A 17,340-nucleotide genomic window follows, 5' to 3' on the forward strand; every position below is an offset into this window, starting at 1 on the left:
AGGAAGTGAGCTTATCTCCTTCACTGGAAGTCTTCAAGGAGAAAGGCTGGATGCTTTAGCAGATCTTGCCCTGAGCGGGGAGCTGGACTAGATGACCTAAGAGACTGCTTCCAACTCTTAGGAGTCTAGGACCCCAGTGGTGGCTGGACAGCTCTTTGCTGCAGCTGCCAGATCTGGGCTGCAAAACCTGGGATGGCCCCTAGATGGCAGCACAGAGTTGATTTTATCTCTTTTCGTTGCCCCCTAGTGAACCTCTGCATTTTTGCAGCCCAAGTCCGCTTTGCCCAGTTATGGAGGGCTTCCTGCACCGAGGTCTTTCCACTCTCCATCGCTCCCTGCCAAACTGAAGCAAATGCAAGCGCTTCAGGGGATATCAGCACATTATAAACAAGCCCACCACAGCAATCCCTCCCTTCCCCGATTAGGATGGATGGCCCTTTAAGAGCTCGATGGGAGGGGGACAGAAGACAGGAGGCTTGTGGGCGCGGCCACAGAGGCCAACGAATCCGGAGAGAGGGAGAGAGCCGGATCCTGGCGGGTTGATGCCAGCCTCCACGCGCATGCGTCGCGCTCCCTCGGAGCGACCCGCCGCCGTGTCCGTGCGCATGCCTCTCCTTTCCTCAGGGGACGACCGCCGGCTGCGACTCCCCCGCCTTCCCTAGGCGCATGCGCGTTCCTTCCAGCTCCGGCGGGGGAGGGAAGCGGGCAAGGTCCGGACGGGTAAGGCGCCGCCACAGCCATGCGCATGCGCCTGCAGCCGTTGCTAGCAGGGCTAAGCGCCGGCCGCGCCGCCGTCGCTGTGCGCACGCGCTCAGGGCTGGCGCTCTTCGGGATTGGCTGGCGGCGGCCGCCCGCGTCACGTGATCGTGGCGGCTCTTCTCCTCTCTTCCCCCCTCCCTCCACCTGTCCCCGGCGCGTTGGACGCTGGAAGCCAAGATGGCGGCGGAGCTGGTGGAGGCGAAAGTGAGTGAGTGAAAGAGACGGAGGGGACGGAGCGGAGGGCGGGGAGGGGGCTGAGAGGGCGCCCTTCCTTCGCCCCCGGGGATGGGGGAGGCTCGCCGCGTCTTCCTCTGAGAGCCCCCCGAGGGGAGGGTCGGGGGCGTGGCCAAAGGGGAGGGGCCCTCCCCGGGTCCCTGGAGGCTCCGCCCCCTGACCCCGAGGGAGGGAAGGCCCCTCCGGAGCCGCCCGGACCCTCCGCCGCCCCCCTCTCCCTCCCGGCCCCCCGTGGCTCTCCCCGTGGCCTCCCTGCCGTCCCGGCGCCCGGCTGCTCCGGGCACGGACCCCCGGCAGGAGCCTTGCCGCGCCGGCGGGGCCTGGCGGCCTTGGCGACACGCGGCCCCCCAGAGGGTGCTCGGGCGCCCGGGAAGCCCGGGCGTCGAGCGGGGACTGCCCCCCGGGCCATGCTGGCGGGCCAGTCCAGGGGCTGTGGCCCCGGCACGCGCGTCAGGGGGCACAGCCTCCCGCCCGGGCCTCCTCAAGGGTGAAGCAGGTGTTTCCCCGGCCCGGGCTTTGGGATGACTCGGCCGGCTCTGATGTGCATCTGCGCCTGTGTGTTTGTGTGTTTGTGTGGAGTCCCAGCGGCGTTGCTCACAAAGGCAGAAGAGAGAAGTAGTGCCCGGCCAGCCTGTGGTCCTTCACTTACTTACCCCTAATGGTCGGGATGAGGATGAAGAGCGGACAGCTTTGGTATTAAAACGCGTACCCGGAGCCTCTCTGCAAAAGCACCTGCCGTGTCCAATCCCTGGTATTTAAAGGATGCTTTTTACTGCCGCTGGAGGCTTTGCTGATGAATTAACACCTGCAAAAGCTAGTGGAGTGGAGTGACTTTGCGGTGTCTCTGGGAAGCCGCTGTCATTCCCCAATTTTTCCTGTTCGGTGTGCCCCAAAGTGACCTATTTGAAAATGTTCCTGGGAAAAGTGGGTGGTAGAGATGCCTTTGCCCATATTAACTGAATAGTTAATTTAGCACACATCTGCTCTTGCTTATTAATTTAGCAGAATTCTGCTGTCATCAGGGTACATCTGGGTGGAGTAATTGTGTCTCTGTAATACATAAAATAAAATATAGAGGCTCAGCTTCCTGTCCATATACTGAGGGCTAAATCTTCTCAGGAGGACTGGAGGTGAGAACAGTGTTTCATTATTCATAGTGCTTCAGACAGTATTTCTGTGTATGCCTATTTTGTTTAATTGGTTTTATTTTATTCTTGCTTTTGTGTATATTCATTTCCATGGAATTGCTTGCGCCTATATTAAGTGAGATTAAATTATAATAAAAGATACGAATGATTTCAAACTTTATGATATGTTCCTTGTCTTATGAACCTAACTCATAAGCTGCTAGCTGCTGCAGCAGCATATTTGTTTGGCTCAAAGCAGCTCACAGTGAAAATGCATCTCTATCAGTCACACAATAGCTTGGGTGGTCTTCTCTCCCCACCCCCCCACCCCCAGTTAGAGGGCATAAAGGTTCAACTAGAGCTAGAGGAAAGTGAGAGGATCCAGACATCACAACTCTGATCAATGTCACTGGTAATATTGATGATAAACAAGGTTTTAAAAGCATGGGAGGTAGAATATTTAGAAACAAGCAGCTTAGTGGTTTTAAAGTCAGTTAAAGGTGGTTTGAAATTGTTGGAAAGGCTGCCTTTGAATCTGTTCAGAAAGAGGCCGAAAATACAGACTGAGAGGTACTTCATGAAATCCTGAGGGTTGTGTGTTACACATTTATTAAGCAGCCCTACAGTTCAATCCTGTGTGTATTTCCTGGAATGTGAGTCTAATCTTGTTGAGTGGGACTTGTTCTATAGTATGATTAGGATTGCGATCTGGATTTGCTTCTCCCCACGTGTGCAGGTTAATATAGGGAAAGTAAAACTGGCTTATATTTTACCATTATAAGGATTGCAGTGCAGTGCTTTGAATTCTTCGGGATGTCCTGAAAGCCTTTATGAACATTGGGCATCATAGCAAAATCAGCCTCTGAATGGAGAGTGATCTAAACATTAGCAAACCTAAGAAAATTAGAGCAGATTCTGTCTTCCACCCACGTTCACCCTCTTTTTTCCTTCTCTCTCTTCCCAGTAAGTCTCTTTCTTATGGGCTGAGTGACAATGAATCAAAGAAGAGGAGAGGTAGATTAACACAGGGTGGAGAATAACAGGGAAGGTTAACTGGGAGACTGACAGTACACCCTGACATATACTACTCAGAAGTAAGTAGCATTGCATTCCATAGGACTTATTCCTGGGGAAACAGAGAGAGGTGTGTGAGACTCTTGGTATGTGTACTTATGCGCTTCCCAAGAGAAAAGCAGCAGAATGCTTTTCACCTTGGTCAGTTTCCCTCTCCCTGTTTCTGTGAAAAGGTGCTGGTGTTGTTCACCAGCTGGTGAAACTATTTCTTTGGGATGCGGTTTTCTACCTATTTCTTAAATCGGTTACTTCATAGACACTGAAGTTACGGAACAACAAGCCTGTGAGTCTCTTATTCAAGCGAGGTTTTCAAGGAAGCTATTTGATAATATCGATGTCGGTTTCGAAAGAAAAATGCTTAGTGTTGATGTCTGCGCTTTCCTCTTTGCAGGCCATAAAAAGCTTCACGTAATATTATACAGCTGATCTTCCTTCTTCCATAAAGGAAGCCACTGTTTTTTGATTCTCCACGCTGAAAGGCTGAAGCTGCTTTCTGGCTCTTGCAATTTCAACGAAGGTGTTTCAGAAGGGAATGTTTAGAGCCATGGCTGCAACAGAGCAAGCCGATGCCTTCTGGGCAGGAACCCGGAAGCATTTCTGAGAGTCGGGAATCATAATCTGGACTCCCTTGGCTGGTCTCCCAGTGATTCCTTCCTTCGGACAGAGCTGGACGAGGGTATGGCAGCTGAATCTCCCCCTGATACTCTTCAGGTCCCGCAGAGGGTTGAAGTCGCCATCCAAAAACGGCATGCCAATTAAGCACCGTGTTTGGGTGCTGTAGAGCAGTGTTGCTCAGTCTTGGCAACTTCAAGATATGTGGACTGGCTGGCTGGGGAATTCTGGGAGTTGAAGCCCACACATCTTAAGGTTGCCAAGGTTGAGGAACACTGATGTAGAGATTCGTCTTCCTTCCCGTAATACCTCTGTGTTCTTCTAATCTTGTGAAGTTAAAAGAAAAAAGACTTGTTATAAATAACTTTCTTCAGTGGAAACCGAAGTTTTCCACCCCATCACAAAAGAAAGATTAGCTCAGCAAAGGTAGGAAGCGTCTCCAATCACCAGCAATTGTCTTGCTTATGGTTAAATTCTGTGCTGTGATGTCGCGGGTTATTCTGTTCTTATTTCTCAACAAATTTCTCCCTCTGTCTAATCACGCTTACGTATATTGACCAAGGATAAATAGTTATACATTTGCCGTTCTTAAGGTTTAGCCGGAGTGTTGTTTTCAATGGCTCTTGCACGCTAGACTGTATCCTGGGAGCACAGATTCGAGGGGATTTGTAAAAGAAAAACAGCCTCACATACTTTTATCTGTATATAGAAGGACTCATCACCTTCTTTCCCTTCCCTGTTCATGCTGAGAGAGTGATTGTTTGCAAGGGTAGTGACAAAAATGAAGTCTGAATTGGAAATCTCGTGCTGGGCTGTCCCAGGCTTAACTCTCTTTCTGGATGAAGGGTGAGTTGTGGCTTTCCACATTATGTTGTCTGTCTGAGTGTTCTCCGAGAATACAGAACATTTCTCTCACCTGTGCTTTGAGTTTCAAGGTAGCAACTCCACATTTTTAGAAGGTAGCACCAAGGGTTTAGCTTCTGTAGCCTGCCCTGAGGGAGACAGAAAGGGTTGACGGTCTTCTCGCGCACTATTTTAGGGGCTGCCGGTGGTGGTGAAGCTGGATTTTTTGGTTAGAGCCGGGGGCTCTGCCAGACACAGACTCCAAAATAAGGGGCTGCTGAGGACCGGGCACATAGTTGGTGGACTGCATCGGATTGGCTGGGCCACAAACAGTGTTGAATGGCCAAAGATAAAGGAAAATGGAGGACTGGGGGTAGATGGTAATTTCAGTTTTTGCCTTACTTGCTACTCTCCTACTTCAGAAATATGGCTGTAGAGCAGGGTTTCTCAGCCAGGGTTCCGTAAGAGGTCACTACGGGGTCCCTGGGAGATCACGATTTACTTAAAAAATTATTTCTAATGCGGGCAACTTCATATTAAAGAGATATGTTTCATTCTTAAACTAAAAATAGTTTAAGAACACTGTTAGTGCATATGTATAGGCTTACCCATGAAACGAATATAATAATTTTGTAACCTCTGGCCTATATTTGAGCCTGAATGGGCAAGGGTTCCCCAAGGCCTGAAAAATATTTCAAGGGTTCCTCCAGGGTCAGAAGGTTGAGAAAGGCTGCTCTGGAGGGTCAGTTGACAGAGATGGGGAAGGCTATCCCCTTTGCTGTTCTTGAGAAAGTCTTCAATAATAATAATAATAAAAAGATCTGAAGTAGCTGTGATGCAAAACCATTAGTGGCTTTCTGGGCACTCAGAATCTCCCATCTTTAATCCCAGGCATTTCTAGGTAGAGCTGGGAAAGAGCTTTGTCAGAAACTTCACAATTGCTGCAAGTCAGAACATGGACTGTTGAGTTAGGTAGCTCTACTCCTACCAAGGCCACTTTCTGTGTTCCTGATTAATTTTTCAGCCACAACCAGGCTTTGGCTCAACCCTGGCAAGACTGAGTGGCTGTGGGTTTTAAGCCCCTGCCCCCCACCGCAGCTCTGGAGTTTTCCATCTTTAACTCTGCCTGGGGGTGCACTTCCCCAGTCAGACTGGACTCTCAGATGCTGCTTGAACAGCAGGTGATGGCATTGGCAGGGGGGGCCTTTGCATAGGTTCGTCTTCTGCGCCGACTGTGCCCATTCCCGGATGGTGAGGCCTTGCTTACAATGACTCATGCCTGAGTCACCTCCGTTTGGATAGCTGTAACACCCTCTATGTCAGTGTTTCTCAACCTCGGCAACTTTAAGATGGGTGGACTTCAACTCCCAGAATTCCCCAGCCAGCAAGGCTGGCTGGGGAATTCTGGGAGTTGAAGTCCACTCATCTTAAAGTTGCCGAGGTTGAGAAACACTGCTCTAAATGGTGCTACTCGGGAACTGCAGCTGGTCCAGTTTTGGCGCTCTTGTTACGGTCATGTAACACCATTGCTCCATGGGCTGCATGGGCTCACAGTGGATTTCCGTGTGCAATTTAAGGTGCTGGTCATCACCCATAAAGCTCTTCATGGCATAGGGCCAGGCTGTTTGCTTGTCTCTCACAGTTTCTGCCCACCCCACCCCACCCAGTCGAGCAGGGAGGGCATGCTTTGGGTCCCTTCCATCAAACAAAGCCACGTGTTGGGCCCCGGAGTCGTGCCTTCTCTGTGACTGCACCCGCCCTGTGGAACAGCATCTCCCAGAGATCTGGACGGCCCTGATCCTGTTAGCCTTTTGCAAGACGTTGGACACCTGTCTGTTCTCCCAGGCATTTGGGCCAGGAGATGGAGCAAGCTCTGTTGATGATGCAAATTTTGTTTTGGTGCTTCTTGTTTCAACTGGTGGGGTCATGGGTTATATACTGTTATGGGGGTTTTAATCTTTGTACGCTGTCCAGAGGCAGTTCTGTGAGATGGGCAGCTCTATGAATCATTTAAACAAATTACATAAATAAGGAGTAGGACCATAGTTTTTGAATATAGCACTGCTGTGTGTCTAAAAAGTTCTAGATTTAATCTCTGCCATTTCTAGGTGTAAGAATCTTTGGGATAAATATAAATAAATTCCCTTCTCACCCCTATGGGTAGTATGTGTCTTCCTCGGGTCCTCCACCAGAAGCCTGGGAGTTTGAGCGTTCTGCGCAGGATCTCAGCCATTCCTGGCACTGCACTCTTCTGGACAGAGAGCTCTGATGTTGTTCCTGGGATCTGTTGGAGCCCCTCTCCCCGCTTGGGGGTCACAGCCCCAAGTGCCCCTCCCACCACCGGGACCCCTTTGGCCTTCCCTTTCCACATCCGCTCCAGTTCCTCCTCCAGGCCCTGGGACCTCTCCAGCTTCTCAACTCCTCCTTCCTGAAGCTGCTGTCTCTTGGCTCCGCCACATCAATCACCACCACCGTCTTCTGGTCCTTGTCTACCACCACAATGTCCAGTTGATTGGCCAGGACCTGCCTGTCTGTCTGGATCTGGAAGTCCCACAGGATCTCAGCCCTGTGATTCTCCACGACCTTCTGTGGAGTCTCCCATCTGGACTTGGGAGGGTGCAGCCCATACACTGTGCAGATGTTCCTGTACACAATGCCAGCCACTTGGTTGTGCCGTTCAGCGTCTGCTGTTCCTGGCTGCATCTTACGCCCTGCCACTGTGTGTTGCATTGTCTCTGAGGCCTCTCTGCACAGCCTGCACCTCTGGTCCTGTCTAGTGTGGTAGACCCCCATTTCTGTGGACCTGGTGCTTAGTGCCCGTTCTTGTGCTGCTATGATCAGTGCCTCAGTGCTGTTGTTTAGTCCAGCCCTTTCCAGCCACTGGTAGGATTTCCCAGTGTCAGCCACCTCAGCTATCTGTCGATGGTACATCCCATGCAGGGTCCTGTCTTGCCATGGCACTTCCTCCGCTTGATCTTCCTTCCAAGTCTGCTGCTGCCTCAGGCATTCTCTCAGCAGTCATCTTTAGGGGCCATCTTACTGATGCGCTCCTGGATGCTCTGGGTCTCATCCAGGACAGCGGCTTGGACACTCACCAGACCCCGCCCGCCCTCTTTCTGGCTGGTGTAGTCTCTGGGTGCTGGACTTGGGGTGGAAGCCTCCGTACATTGTGAGGAGCTTCCAGGTCTTCACATCAGCAGCCTCCGTGTCCTCCTTTGGCCAACTCAGTATACCGGCAGGGTATCTGACGACTGGCAGGGCTTACATGTTGATGATATATCTATACATCTATATCTGTATCTCGGGGTTTCCGCTAAAAATAGGTAAATCATCTGACCTGCAGTAAAGCAGTTTTTACATTCCTCCAAACTGGATGCTCTAGTAGTTGCTTTGGACTAGGAAGGCAGTGCAGAGCAGAATGATGGTTGGAAAGATGCTTCGCGTTTTGAGAGTGGAAAGGAAAGGTTTTATCAGTTTTGAAGCTGCCTCCAAATATTTCCCTCTTGGGATCTCTACTGGTAAGGAAAGCCTGTCACAAGATGCTCTAAAAGAGAGGGTGGAGGGAGAGGCAGTGGGTTAGTGGAACCTCCATGTTCAGAGGCAGAGTTCTGCTGAATCCCAGATGGTGATGAGCAATCCAGAACGAGGCTTTTGGCATTGTGCCCTATTCAGAATTGGTTACTGCAGAACAGAGTCGATTCTGGAGCAGAATCCTTTGCTGTGGTCCAGCAATACCTTATTTATTTATTTAGCTAAGGCTTCAGCTGCTCTTGGAGATTTTTTGAATAGCGGGAGGGGGAAATGAGCCACAGCAATGTTGGCTTCCAGGGCTGTTTTTAAAAGCTGTAGTTGCCCAGGAAACTGGTACGGTACAGCCAAGTTTTGACTTTGGCCAGCAACGATCAGCACTCCTCCCACTCGGCAATTCTGTCTTTTCTTCTCTCATCCCTTCTCCATTCCCATCCAGTTCCATGCTCTCACCTCTCTAGATTCAGGTGACCGCCAAATTCATGTCTGGAGCTAAGCTTGGGCAATTACAGTGTCCTGTCCCAGCTGCCTGTAAGGAAGGCTAAATCTTCTGATCGAAAATCATCGCGTCGGGGGGACACGAGAGCTGCTGAATGCTACAGCACAGATTTTCATGGCTGGTGAACGCGGGGGCAAAATTAGACGCTTGTGGCCCTTCTGGAGACGAAGGTCTCTCATCCTTCTTGAATCCTCTCTCATCCCTGAGCAGGATTGCTCTGCTTTTCTTTAGGCCTTTCTGAGGAGCCCTCTGATGAGGAATCCAGTGGATTACCTAGTTTTTTAAGGAAGACAGTGCTAGGGTCAATGTTTCCAGGTTATTCTGGTCCATTGGAGCCCCTCTTACATTTCCAAAGTCACGTTAAGATGTGGAGGAAGCAAAGAGAATATTCTCTGCGAGCCAGAAACTTGTGAAAATGAGGACAGTAGATTTGAGATGGAAGAATGGCAGTTGCCTTGCTCATGAATTAAATATTAGAGCTGTGTCGTGGTTTGGATTCAGTGGCGGAAAGATGTTTCAGAGTGTTCAGGGGCATGAGTGTGACACTTGGCTGCAACCTAAACCAAATGTGTCCTCTACGGTAGCTGGAAGGCAACTGTGCCATCTCAGAAAAAAACATCATTTCTTTAAGGAGCTGCAGGCGGGTGGCGTGTGAGCATCAAAACATTACCTGTGTGAGTGCCAGGTGACCATTGTTTTATAAAGATGACATTTACTGGGTATTCATTTCTAGAATACTTGCCAGTCCCAGTGTTAGCTGGAAGCCATAACACATGAAGATGGATTTATGACCTAGAGTGCTTGACCTCAGAAATGGAACACATACAGAATAATAATAGTAATAGTAATAATAAGTTTATATGCCTCCTGACTCCCAGCGATCTTCCATTCCATTGGATGATTATATCATGATCATTTATTAAATTGGGTGTTTCATTTGAATGAGAAATCTGACTTAATTTTTTTATTGGTGGCTTTCCACTGGGGTTTCCTGATAGGGTATCATGGGGAACTGTAGATGGACAGTGATTCTACCAAGCAGCCTTTACGAACGTATTGTTATCTCAGCATAACTGTATAACCCAATTTCTTTCAGAGGTGACTCTAGCGAGGCGGTTGTATTAGTCAACTAAATTTGGCTGTCATGAAATGCCAGCAAATTTTAATTGTAGAATGTAATAGTTGGGGAGCACCTTAAAAATTGTCCAGTCCAAACCCCTGCCCAGTGTAAGAATCCACTCCTAGAGCATTTCTAGCCTCTGTTTAGATCTCTCCAGCGAAAAAAGTCCACCATCTCCGAAGGCTGTCTCTTCCCTTGGGGAACGGCTCTTCCAGTTGGGACATTTTTCTGACGTCTGTCCAGGATGTTTTTTCTTGGGATTTAAACCCCATGTCTTCTGGCACAACCCTGAGCAATTCTGACCCCATCTTATTCCTCATCACCCTTCAGATACTTGAAGACATTGTACTGTGTCCTCCCTGCAGTCTTCTCTTCCCCAGGCATGCTCAGTCCCTTAAATTGCTTTTCCTGGTGTTTTCCTTTCCATCCCCTGAACATCTTGGTCGCTCTTCTTTGGACACTTTCCAGATTGTCAGTGTCCTTCCTAAAATAGTTGTTTTATGTCTTTCTGTATGTTTATTGCTAAGGAGAGGGATTGAAGGGATTCTCTCGCTGAAGCACCAAACTAAAAAATAGCTTGATCAGTCCTGAATTCTAGGCTCCATGGCTTTTCCAACAGACATCTTCTGGTGGTATGTATTCCTGATACACAGAATAAATTTCATAATTATTAAGAAGACACCCCGAAGGTGAGGTGGGTGCCAAAGGCTACTTCAGTGAGTCGATAACGTGTAGCCCAAATTTTGTGGTGGGGGGAATTTGCTGGTGGTCGTAGATACTTGGGCTAGATCAATCCACCTCCGATTGACTTTTGACATCAGGGTTTGTCTGTCTGTCTGTCTGTCTGTCCTCCCATCTCATTTGCAGAATATGGTGATGAGCTTCCGCGTCTCAGACCTGCAGATGTTGCTAGGATTTGTTGGCCGGAGCAAGAGTGGTCTAAAACACGAACTGGTAACTCGGGCCTTGCAGCTGGTCCAGTTTGACTGTAGCCCAGAACTGTTCAAGAAGATAAAGGAGATCTATGAGACTCGTTACTCCAAAATCTCTGACCCAGGACAGCCGCCCCAGCAGCCGCCACCACCGCAGCACCGGCCTCCTTCCGAAGCGCTTTCCATCCATTCTTCCTTTGACCGCAACAGCACAGTAGCCAGGACTGCCCTCTCTACTTCCAACATAGACTATCCCTCTCTCTATGGAAAGTATTTAAACGGACTTGGGCGGTTGCCTGTGAAACCGGTGAAGCCTGAGGTCCGGTTGGTGAAGCTTCCCTTCTACACGATCTTGGACGAACTGTTGAAGCCCACAGAGCTTGGTGAGTGGGGCCAGGGCAGTCGCTGGTCCTGGAGGCCACGCGCTCCAGGCTCGCGGATGGTGGTGGGAGCAGACCGCTGAGGCGGTGCCCCCTTGTCACACGTGCGGATGGGGCCTTGAGGACTAGTCCATCTGCCGGGCTTCCCTGCCTGAGCCTCAGAGCTCTTTTTCTTTCTTCGAAGCTGTGGGTAACACCTTGTGTGATCGGTTGACGTGTGGCTCGATCCAAGAACGGCTTGGGACAGCCGTGGGCCTTGGGGCCGGGAAATATCAAAGCCTCAAAGCTTTTGGTACTGCGTAGAATTTGCCAGTTCCGTGGCAGCTGCACTCCGTTTCAGTAGAAGTTGAGGTGGCCCCCACCCCTTTTTTCCCCAAATGGGGGGTCCCAAAAGTCCTCGTAGCTGGAATGGGGATGTCGGGTTTCTGCATTCGGGGATCAGTTTGGTCTCTGAGGAAGAGGTGAGGTCAGGCCTCTGGCAGGTCATCTCGGCATGATTTCCCTTCCGCAGAATCTTTCTTGCCGTCATCTTTTTCGCTTCCAACACTAGCAGTGCTTGCAAGTACAGATTCCTCATTAAACAGAAGTATAAAGGAAAATAGCACTTGTACTTTTTAAGTATCGTTTTTATACTTTTTTGCTGTCTGCTGCCCAGAGTCACTTCTTGTGAGATGGGTGGCCGTATATAAATCTGATAAATACGTGCATGCGTAGTGTGAACAAAGCTGGTGTCAGCTGCAGATGATGCACTAGTTACGAGAATCCCCCCCCCCCGCCCCAAATTCTTGGTGCTTGGAAGACATGTCTCTTATCCATGGCCACCACCACAAATGGGAAGCCGTCCTTTTCCCACTGTGATTGGTGCGCCCTGATTCCTTTTGCAGGCTGGATGGGCCAGGTTGCAGCAGATCGGACGTTTCAGAGGTTCTCGGGTCCAGCGCTAGCATCTTTCCGTCTCTGAAATGGTTTTGCTTCTTATTCCCCCTTTCCAAATCAAATCTGCCGCCCAGAGGCCATCTTGGCAATTGCTGTGTTGCATCTTTTATCTGCCAGCTGGAGGTGATGTCCGTGGGGCTGCCCCCTCTTTTATTTCCACAGTAACTTCTCTCTGAGGTGGGTTGGGCTGCAAAGAGGGACTGGCCAGAAATCACCCAGGGTGTTCTGTGGTCGAGTTGGACTTGGGCCCGTCTTCCTAGTTCGCTCTTTTGGCCCCTGCATTGCCGCCCTAGCCCTGGGTAATTGTACTTCTGTTCCCGAGGCTGCTAGCCTTACCGAAAGGGATGCTTTGGGTGAGCAGATTGGGACTAGGTGCCCGGCGGGTTTGGAACTGGGACTCCTGACTTCTGGATGGCTTCTCCTTGCATCCCAAGGGGTGGCAGGGAGGCGATCTGCGGTGTGCACACGGCTTGGTGGAATCTTTATAAAGATCCTTTGGCAAACTGGCTGAGGCAATCTCAGTGTTTTGATTGCAAGATAATTTAGAAGGCCTCGGTGTCCTCTGAGAGGTTCCTCGCTGCTCCGACTCCCAAAGTGTTTCTGTGCTGTGAGTTGTTTTAGGCCAAGGTGGGGGTGGGGATGAGGGCTTTTTATGAGCTGGTGCTGCTGCTTTGTATATGATCCAGTGAGCATGTTGGGTGTGCGTTTTCACAAATTCCTGCCACAGCTAAATGTTCCCCTTTTTTAAAGGGTGTATTAATAGAACTGTGATACATATTTCAAGTCATGGGGCCTGACCGTTAAGATGCACTTTTATTCTGCATTAGACAAACCTCACCTCCAGTGCCAGGTCCAGTTCTGGGTATCAGAGCTTCAGAATGAGGTAAACAAGGTGGGAAGGATAGCAAGCCTTATGCAGAGAAATTGAAAGAGGAAGCTGAGGTGGGACAGGATATGATGGTGTTCTCAAAAGCCGGAAGGGCCATCACAGATGGCAGGGGAAAGTCTCCTTCCATGCTGCAACAAGGGCTGGACTAAGTTGACAAAGCCCGAGAATATAACTTAGAGTCTTCTTCCATCAGACCAAAGGAAGACCCCATCTGCTACAGCTTTCTATTTCCACATTGATCAACATCTTTCTACTAATAATTTTTCCTAGCAACTGATATTCTGGTGCCTAGGATACTAGTGGTAGGATGTACAGGTAGTCCTTGTTTAGTGACCACAGTTGGGATCGGCAACTCAGTCGCTAAGCGAAGCAGCGACTGTGAAACCGCGACCATGCTTATGATCTTACTTCAGTTTTCCTTTCCTTTACAGACTTGCAAAGGTCTTAAATGTGAGGATTGGTCATATAGTTACTTTAGTCATCACTGTTATAACTGTGAACGGTCACTAAATGAGGCAATCGCTAAACAAGGACTGCCTGTAGTAGTTCTTGGGCGTAGTAGCTGTTGAAGGGCTTGCTTATTTATTCGATTTGTATAGCCGCCCATCTCATGTGTGTGACTCTGGGCAGTTCACAACAGTTAAAAACAACAACAATAAAAAATATAAATGAACTTGAGCATATAACCATAATAAAAAAGCACCATTAAAAGCTAAGTTAAATACAAAATATAATCACAGTCAGCAGGTGAATACAACCATCTATCCCATTCAGTTCAACCACTGAAAAGGTTCACCCCTACCACCAGACTCCCAGGCTTGGTGACACAGCCATGTTTTCAGCCCTTCCTAAGGCCGGAAGGCTAGGGCCAATCTAAGTTCTGGAGGGATGATGCTCCAAAGCGTGGCTACCACAGTCCCTCGGTATGTGTGAAAGGTGGAAGGTCCCCTGTGCCAGCACCAAGTCACGTCTGAGCCTCTGGGGGGACGCCGCTTCCGCGACGCTTTCTCGGCAGACTATAGAGCGAGGTGGTTGGCCACTGCCTTCCCCGGTTGTCACCTTCCCCAGCGAGCCTCGGAAGGGTGGAAGGCTGAGTCAACCCGAGCCGGCTGCCCGAGAGAGAATCCGGCTCCCGCTGGGGTCGAACCCGGGTCGCGGGGAAAGTTTCAGTTGCAATACTGCCGCCTACCACTCCGGGTGGCAGTGAAACCTCAGCTTGTTCTTGGGTTGTATGAAAAAGTGATCCACCCGTAATTGTCCAGCATGTCCTTGTGTTATGAGAGCTGGAGAGAATCTCCCATTTGTGCCCCAGGGTTTAAGTTACAGAGAGCAACTTTGAGCATTGAGAGAGAAGGACTGCTCCTGGCTAGAACTGGACAGTCACCTCTTCAGGATGTTCTAGCCCTCGTTTTCTAGCCTCAAACAAAGCTCTGTGGCCTGGTTTACCCATCACATTCAGCAGCGCATGGTTTGTTTTGGCTTCATGCCCTGTGCAAACTGAACTCTTGCAGCATTCAAACTGTGGTTTACAGCTTAGTAGCTGGGCAGCAGTTGGGTGTCAGCTGTGGCTTACTCAGGAAAAAGGAGTAAGGTTTGAACTCAGCCTGTGTCTGCTAGTAAGATCAGGTTGTCTTTACTGCACCATCAGGCCAGGCAGATCCCTGTTAGCCCATCACCCATCATCTTCCCTGCAGCACCGATCTCTAGGTAGCTCATCACTTGCTCCACCATGACTCCTGAGCGTTTTCCCTGCTCTGCTGTCCTCCAGAAAAGCTTGTGATTTGGGCTGGCAAATGTTTCCACTGTCCTGGGCAGACAATCTCTTAGTCAGCTCCGAGATACCCCTCTTTCTAGAGCTGCTCAGGTTAACATCTCCAGTCCAACAGTGGAAGTCTTGGCAAGCTCTGCTGTGAATTGACACCTCATAATTAACATAATTAAATATAGCAAATGCCAGGACAGCAGTAGTGATGTGGGGGAAGCAAGCAGGGTGCTTGTGTTCCTGCAATCTTCCCTAGCAAAAAAGGCGTTGACTTTTTCCTTGCCATCTGAAGTCTCTGGATTTAAACTCTTTTTGGGTTGGGTGGGGGAGTTGTGTTGAACTTCCTCCCCTCAAGGTCGTTGGTCCGACCGATCACGGAGGTGGGTCCATTTGTTCTGGCCACGTTCACACACTGCACTTCCAATATCTGATGGATTTATTTTGGGGAGAGAATCCAGTGCTTGTAAAGCAGGATTTGTGGCTGGGCGTGTGGTGGAAACCCAGGAGACTGTGGTTTCATCAATGTGCCATTCTAATTATTCTAATCTCACTGTTCCTTAAAACACGAAAAGCTTTTGAAAACAACAAGTAAAATAACAGTAAAAGACAGGAAGTTAACAGCGTGGTAAGAATGTCGAATATGTAAATCCACTATTCAGCGTAGGACAGATGATAAAACTTCTAAACTGAAGGAGCCAGCCACAGCTTAATGCTGTGTGTGAACCTGACCTTGAGCATCCCACACCTCCATTTCTCTCCTTATTTAAGCCACGTTGTATTTCTCCTGAAAGCTGTACGTGTCCAATCATGGATCTTCATAGTGTTCAAAATTCTGTGGCCTCCCGTCTTCACTTACCTCTTCTTTCTTTTCTACCCCAGCATGTGCTTTTCTGCTGCCCTCTCCTTACCCCTCTGATGACTGCTGATTCCTGAAGGGATTCTGCCCCACTCCTTGTGTACATTCATAATATTACTCCATGTGTAGAGGAGTGCAGAGATGGCCTCAAAGGAAATACGCATCAGCCATTAGTAAACCATGAGCTTAGGCTGGGAAAGCCAGAAAGCCCGAGAAAGAAACGCAAGGTCGCCACGCCTCGACTCCCTTTGGTGTAGGAGGGAGGGAGGGAGGGAGGGGGAAATGCCATCGGGCTTTCAAAAATCTGTTGTTGCAGCCTATATCAATAAAGAAGAGTTCTGGGATTTCTTGTGGAGTCTGGCCTACCTTGAAGGGCTGGCAGTGCAATGAATCATGCACTGAGGGACAACAGGTAATGACGAATCCCTCTGAGGGGTGGCAAGATTAGTTTCTGGTGCTGTTCACTTCCCTTCTTGTCCAGCTTTTAATCAGTGCCTCAAGACATTTGAAGAAGCGTTGGGCCCGGACTTAATCTGGAAATGGCCCCGACTGAACTGAACGGAAGGGCTGGACCTGCTCACAACTCTTGAACTCTTACCTGTTTTATGAAAGAATTTGGATGATTTGCTGAAATGTTTTTTTCTAAGAAGGAGGAGGAGGAGGAGGAGGAGAAGAAGATGACGGAGAGTGCCTGCTTAGCCACAGTTTCACTGTGATGGGTAGTGAGAGACTAGGAACCATCTCTGCTTTTACCACCATTTGAGAAGTATTTTTAATCCCTTCTGTGCCTCCCTCGCACCTTACCTGCCACCGCACACCCCTTTAGAAAGTGTGGCAGTGTTGTTGTGTGACTTCACTTTGGCAAGCTAACCTGGCACGCTTCAAAAGCACACAGTGTGACCATTTTGCAAAAAAGGAGGCGGATCGCTTTGCGGGGACTGTTGCCCGGAGACCCCTGTCTGTGCTGGTTTGAAAGCTGAGGACGAACCTAAGAAACACTAATTCCTTCCTCCATGTCTTAGCTTTAAGATTAGGAGTCACAGCAAGGCTCCTTGAAGGGCAAAATGGCCTTTGAAGTCTCCCAAAGTAGGAAACAAAGAATCAGTGCTGGAGGTTTTGAGGGTGGGGGGGCAAGAGGGGCAGCCACATAAATGAAAATAATAATAATTTTTAAAAAGGTTAGCGTGTCCGTGGCCACCTTTAGCATTAGCACCTAGCCGGGCTGGGCACTGCGAAAGGGGATTTCCGCCCATCACCTTTGTTTTCTGCTAGGCTCAGAGGAAAAGGGGGAGTCCTCCATTTCACAGTCTTGCTCACCCACCTCCATGCCAGGTGCCTGAAAAAAAAACAAAACGGCTGGGATAAGCATCTTCGTTTCTCTCTCAGTTTCCCTTCTCATTTTTCATTCTCGGCTGCACCAGCCCACAGTGGACTTCTCCGCAGAGGGAGCCGGTGAGAGAAAGCCTCTTGCGGCTTCTTAGCTCAGACAGGTCTGCTACCGAGACCATAAGTATCTCCTCCCCTGTTAAATCGGTTAACCTTGTAAGGAACTGCAAGATTTTGTGGTGGTTTTTCTGGGTCGCAAGTGGTAGACTTGTCTGGCAACGTAACTTACGATGGGACGACGAAGGGAAGCATGCAGGACAGGTAATCCGTCGACTGTCTTAGTCAGTGGCAGCGTGTGGCCAGTTTTGCCTGGACTTGGAAGCGAAGCAGGTTTCAGCCTGGTTAGTCCAGGGGACACAGGGCTATAGGCTAGACTGGAAGTTGAGAACCCATTCCAGAAGAA

The 17,340-nt window shown here is 49.5% G+C and overlaps 1 protein-coding gene across 2 annotated transcripts in view; it reads left to right on the forward strand.

Moving 5' to 3' along the window:
• The first annotated feature begins 897 nt into the window (after positions 1 to 897).
• Positions 898 to 17,340, forward strand: part of PIAS4 (protein inhibitor of activated STAT 4) — a 33,480-nt gene continuing 17,037 nt past the window's right edge. Inside the window, exons 1-2 of one of the 2 annotated variants that reach the window (XM_063290956.1) lie at positions 898 to 963; positions 10,664 to 11,111. In XM_063290956.1, coding sequence (XP_063147026.1) covers positions 937 to 963; positions 10,664 to 11,111 — 475 coding nt within the window. In that variant the 5' untranslated portion in view covers positions 898 to 936. Of the gene's footprint in view, positions 968 to 10,663; positions 11,112 to 17,340 lie in introns of both variants that reach the window. The other variant, XM_063290957.1, reaches the window with a different exon arrangement.

The sequence above is a fragment of the Candoia aspera genome, chromosome 1 (assembly GCF_035149785.1).
Source record: "Candoia aspera isolate rCanAsp1 chromosome 1, rCanAsp1.hap2, whole genome shotgun sequence".
Lineage (NCBI taxonomy): Eukaryota > Metazoa > Chordata > Lepidosauria > Squamata > Boidae > Candoia > Candoia aspera.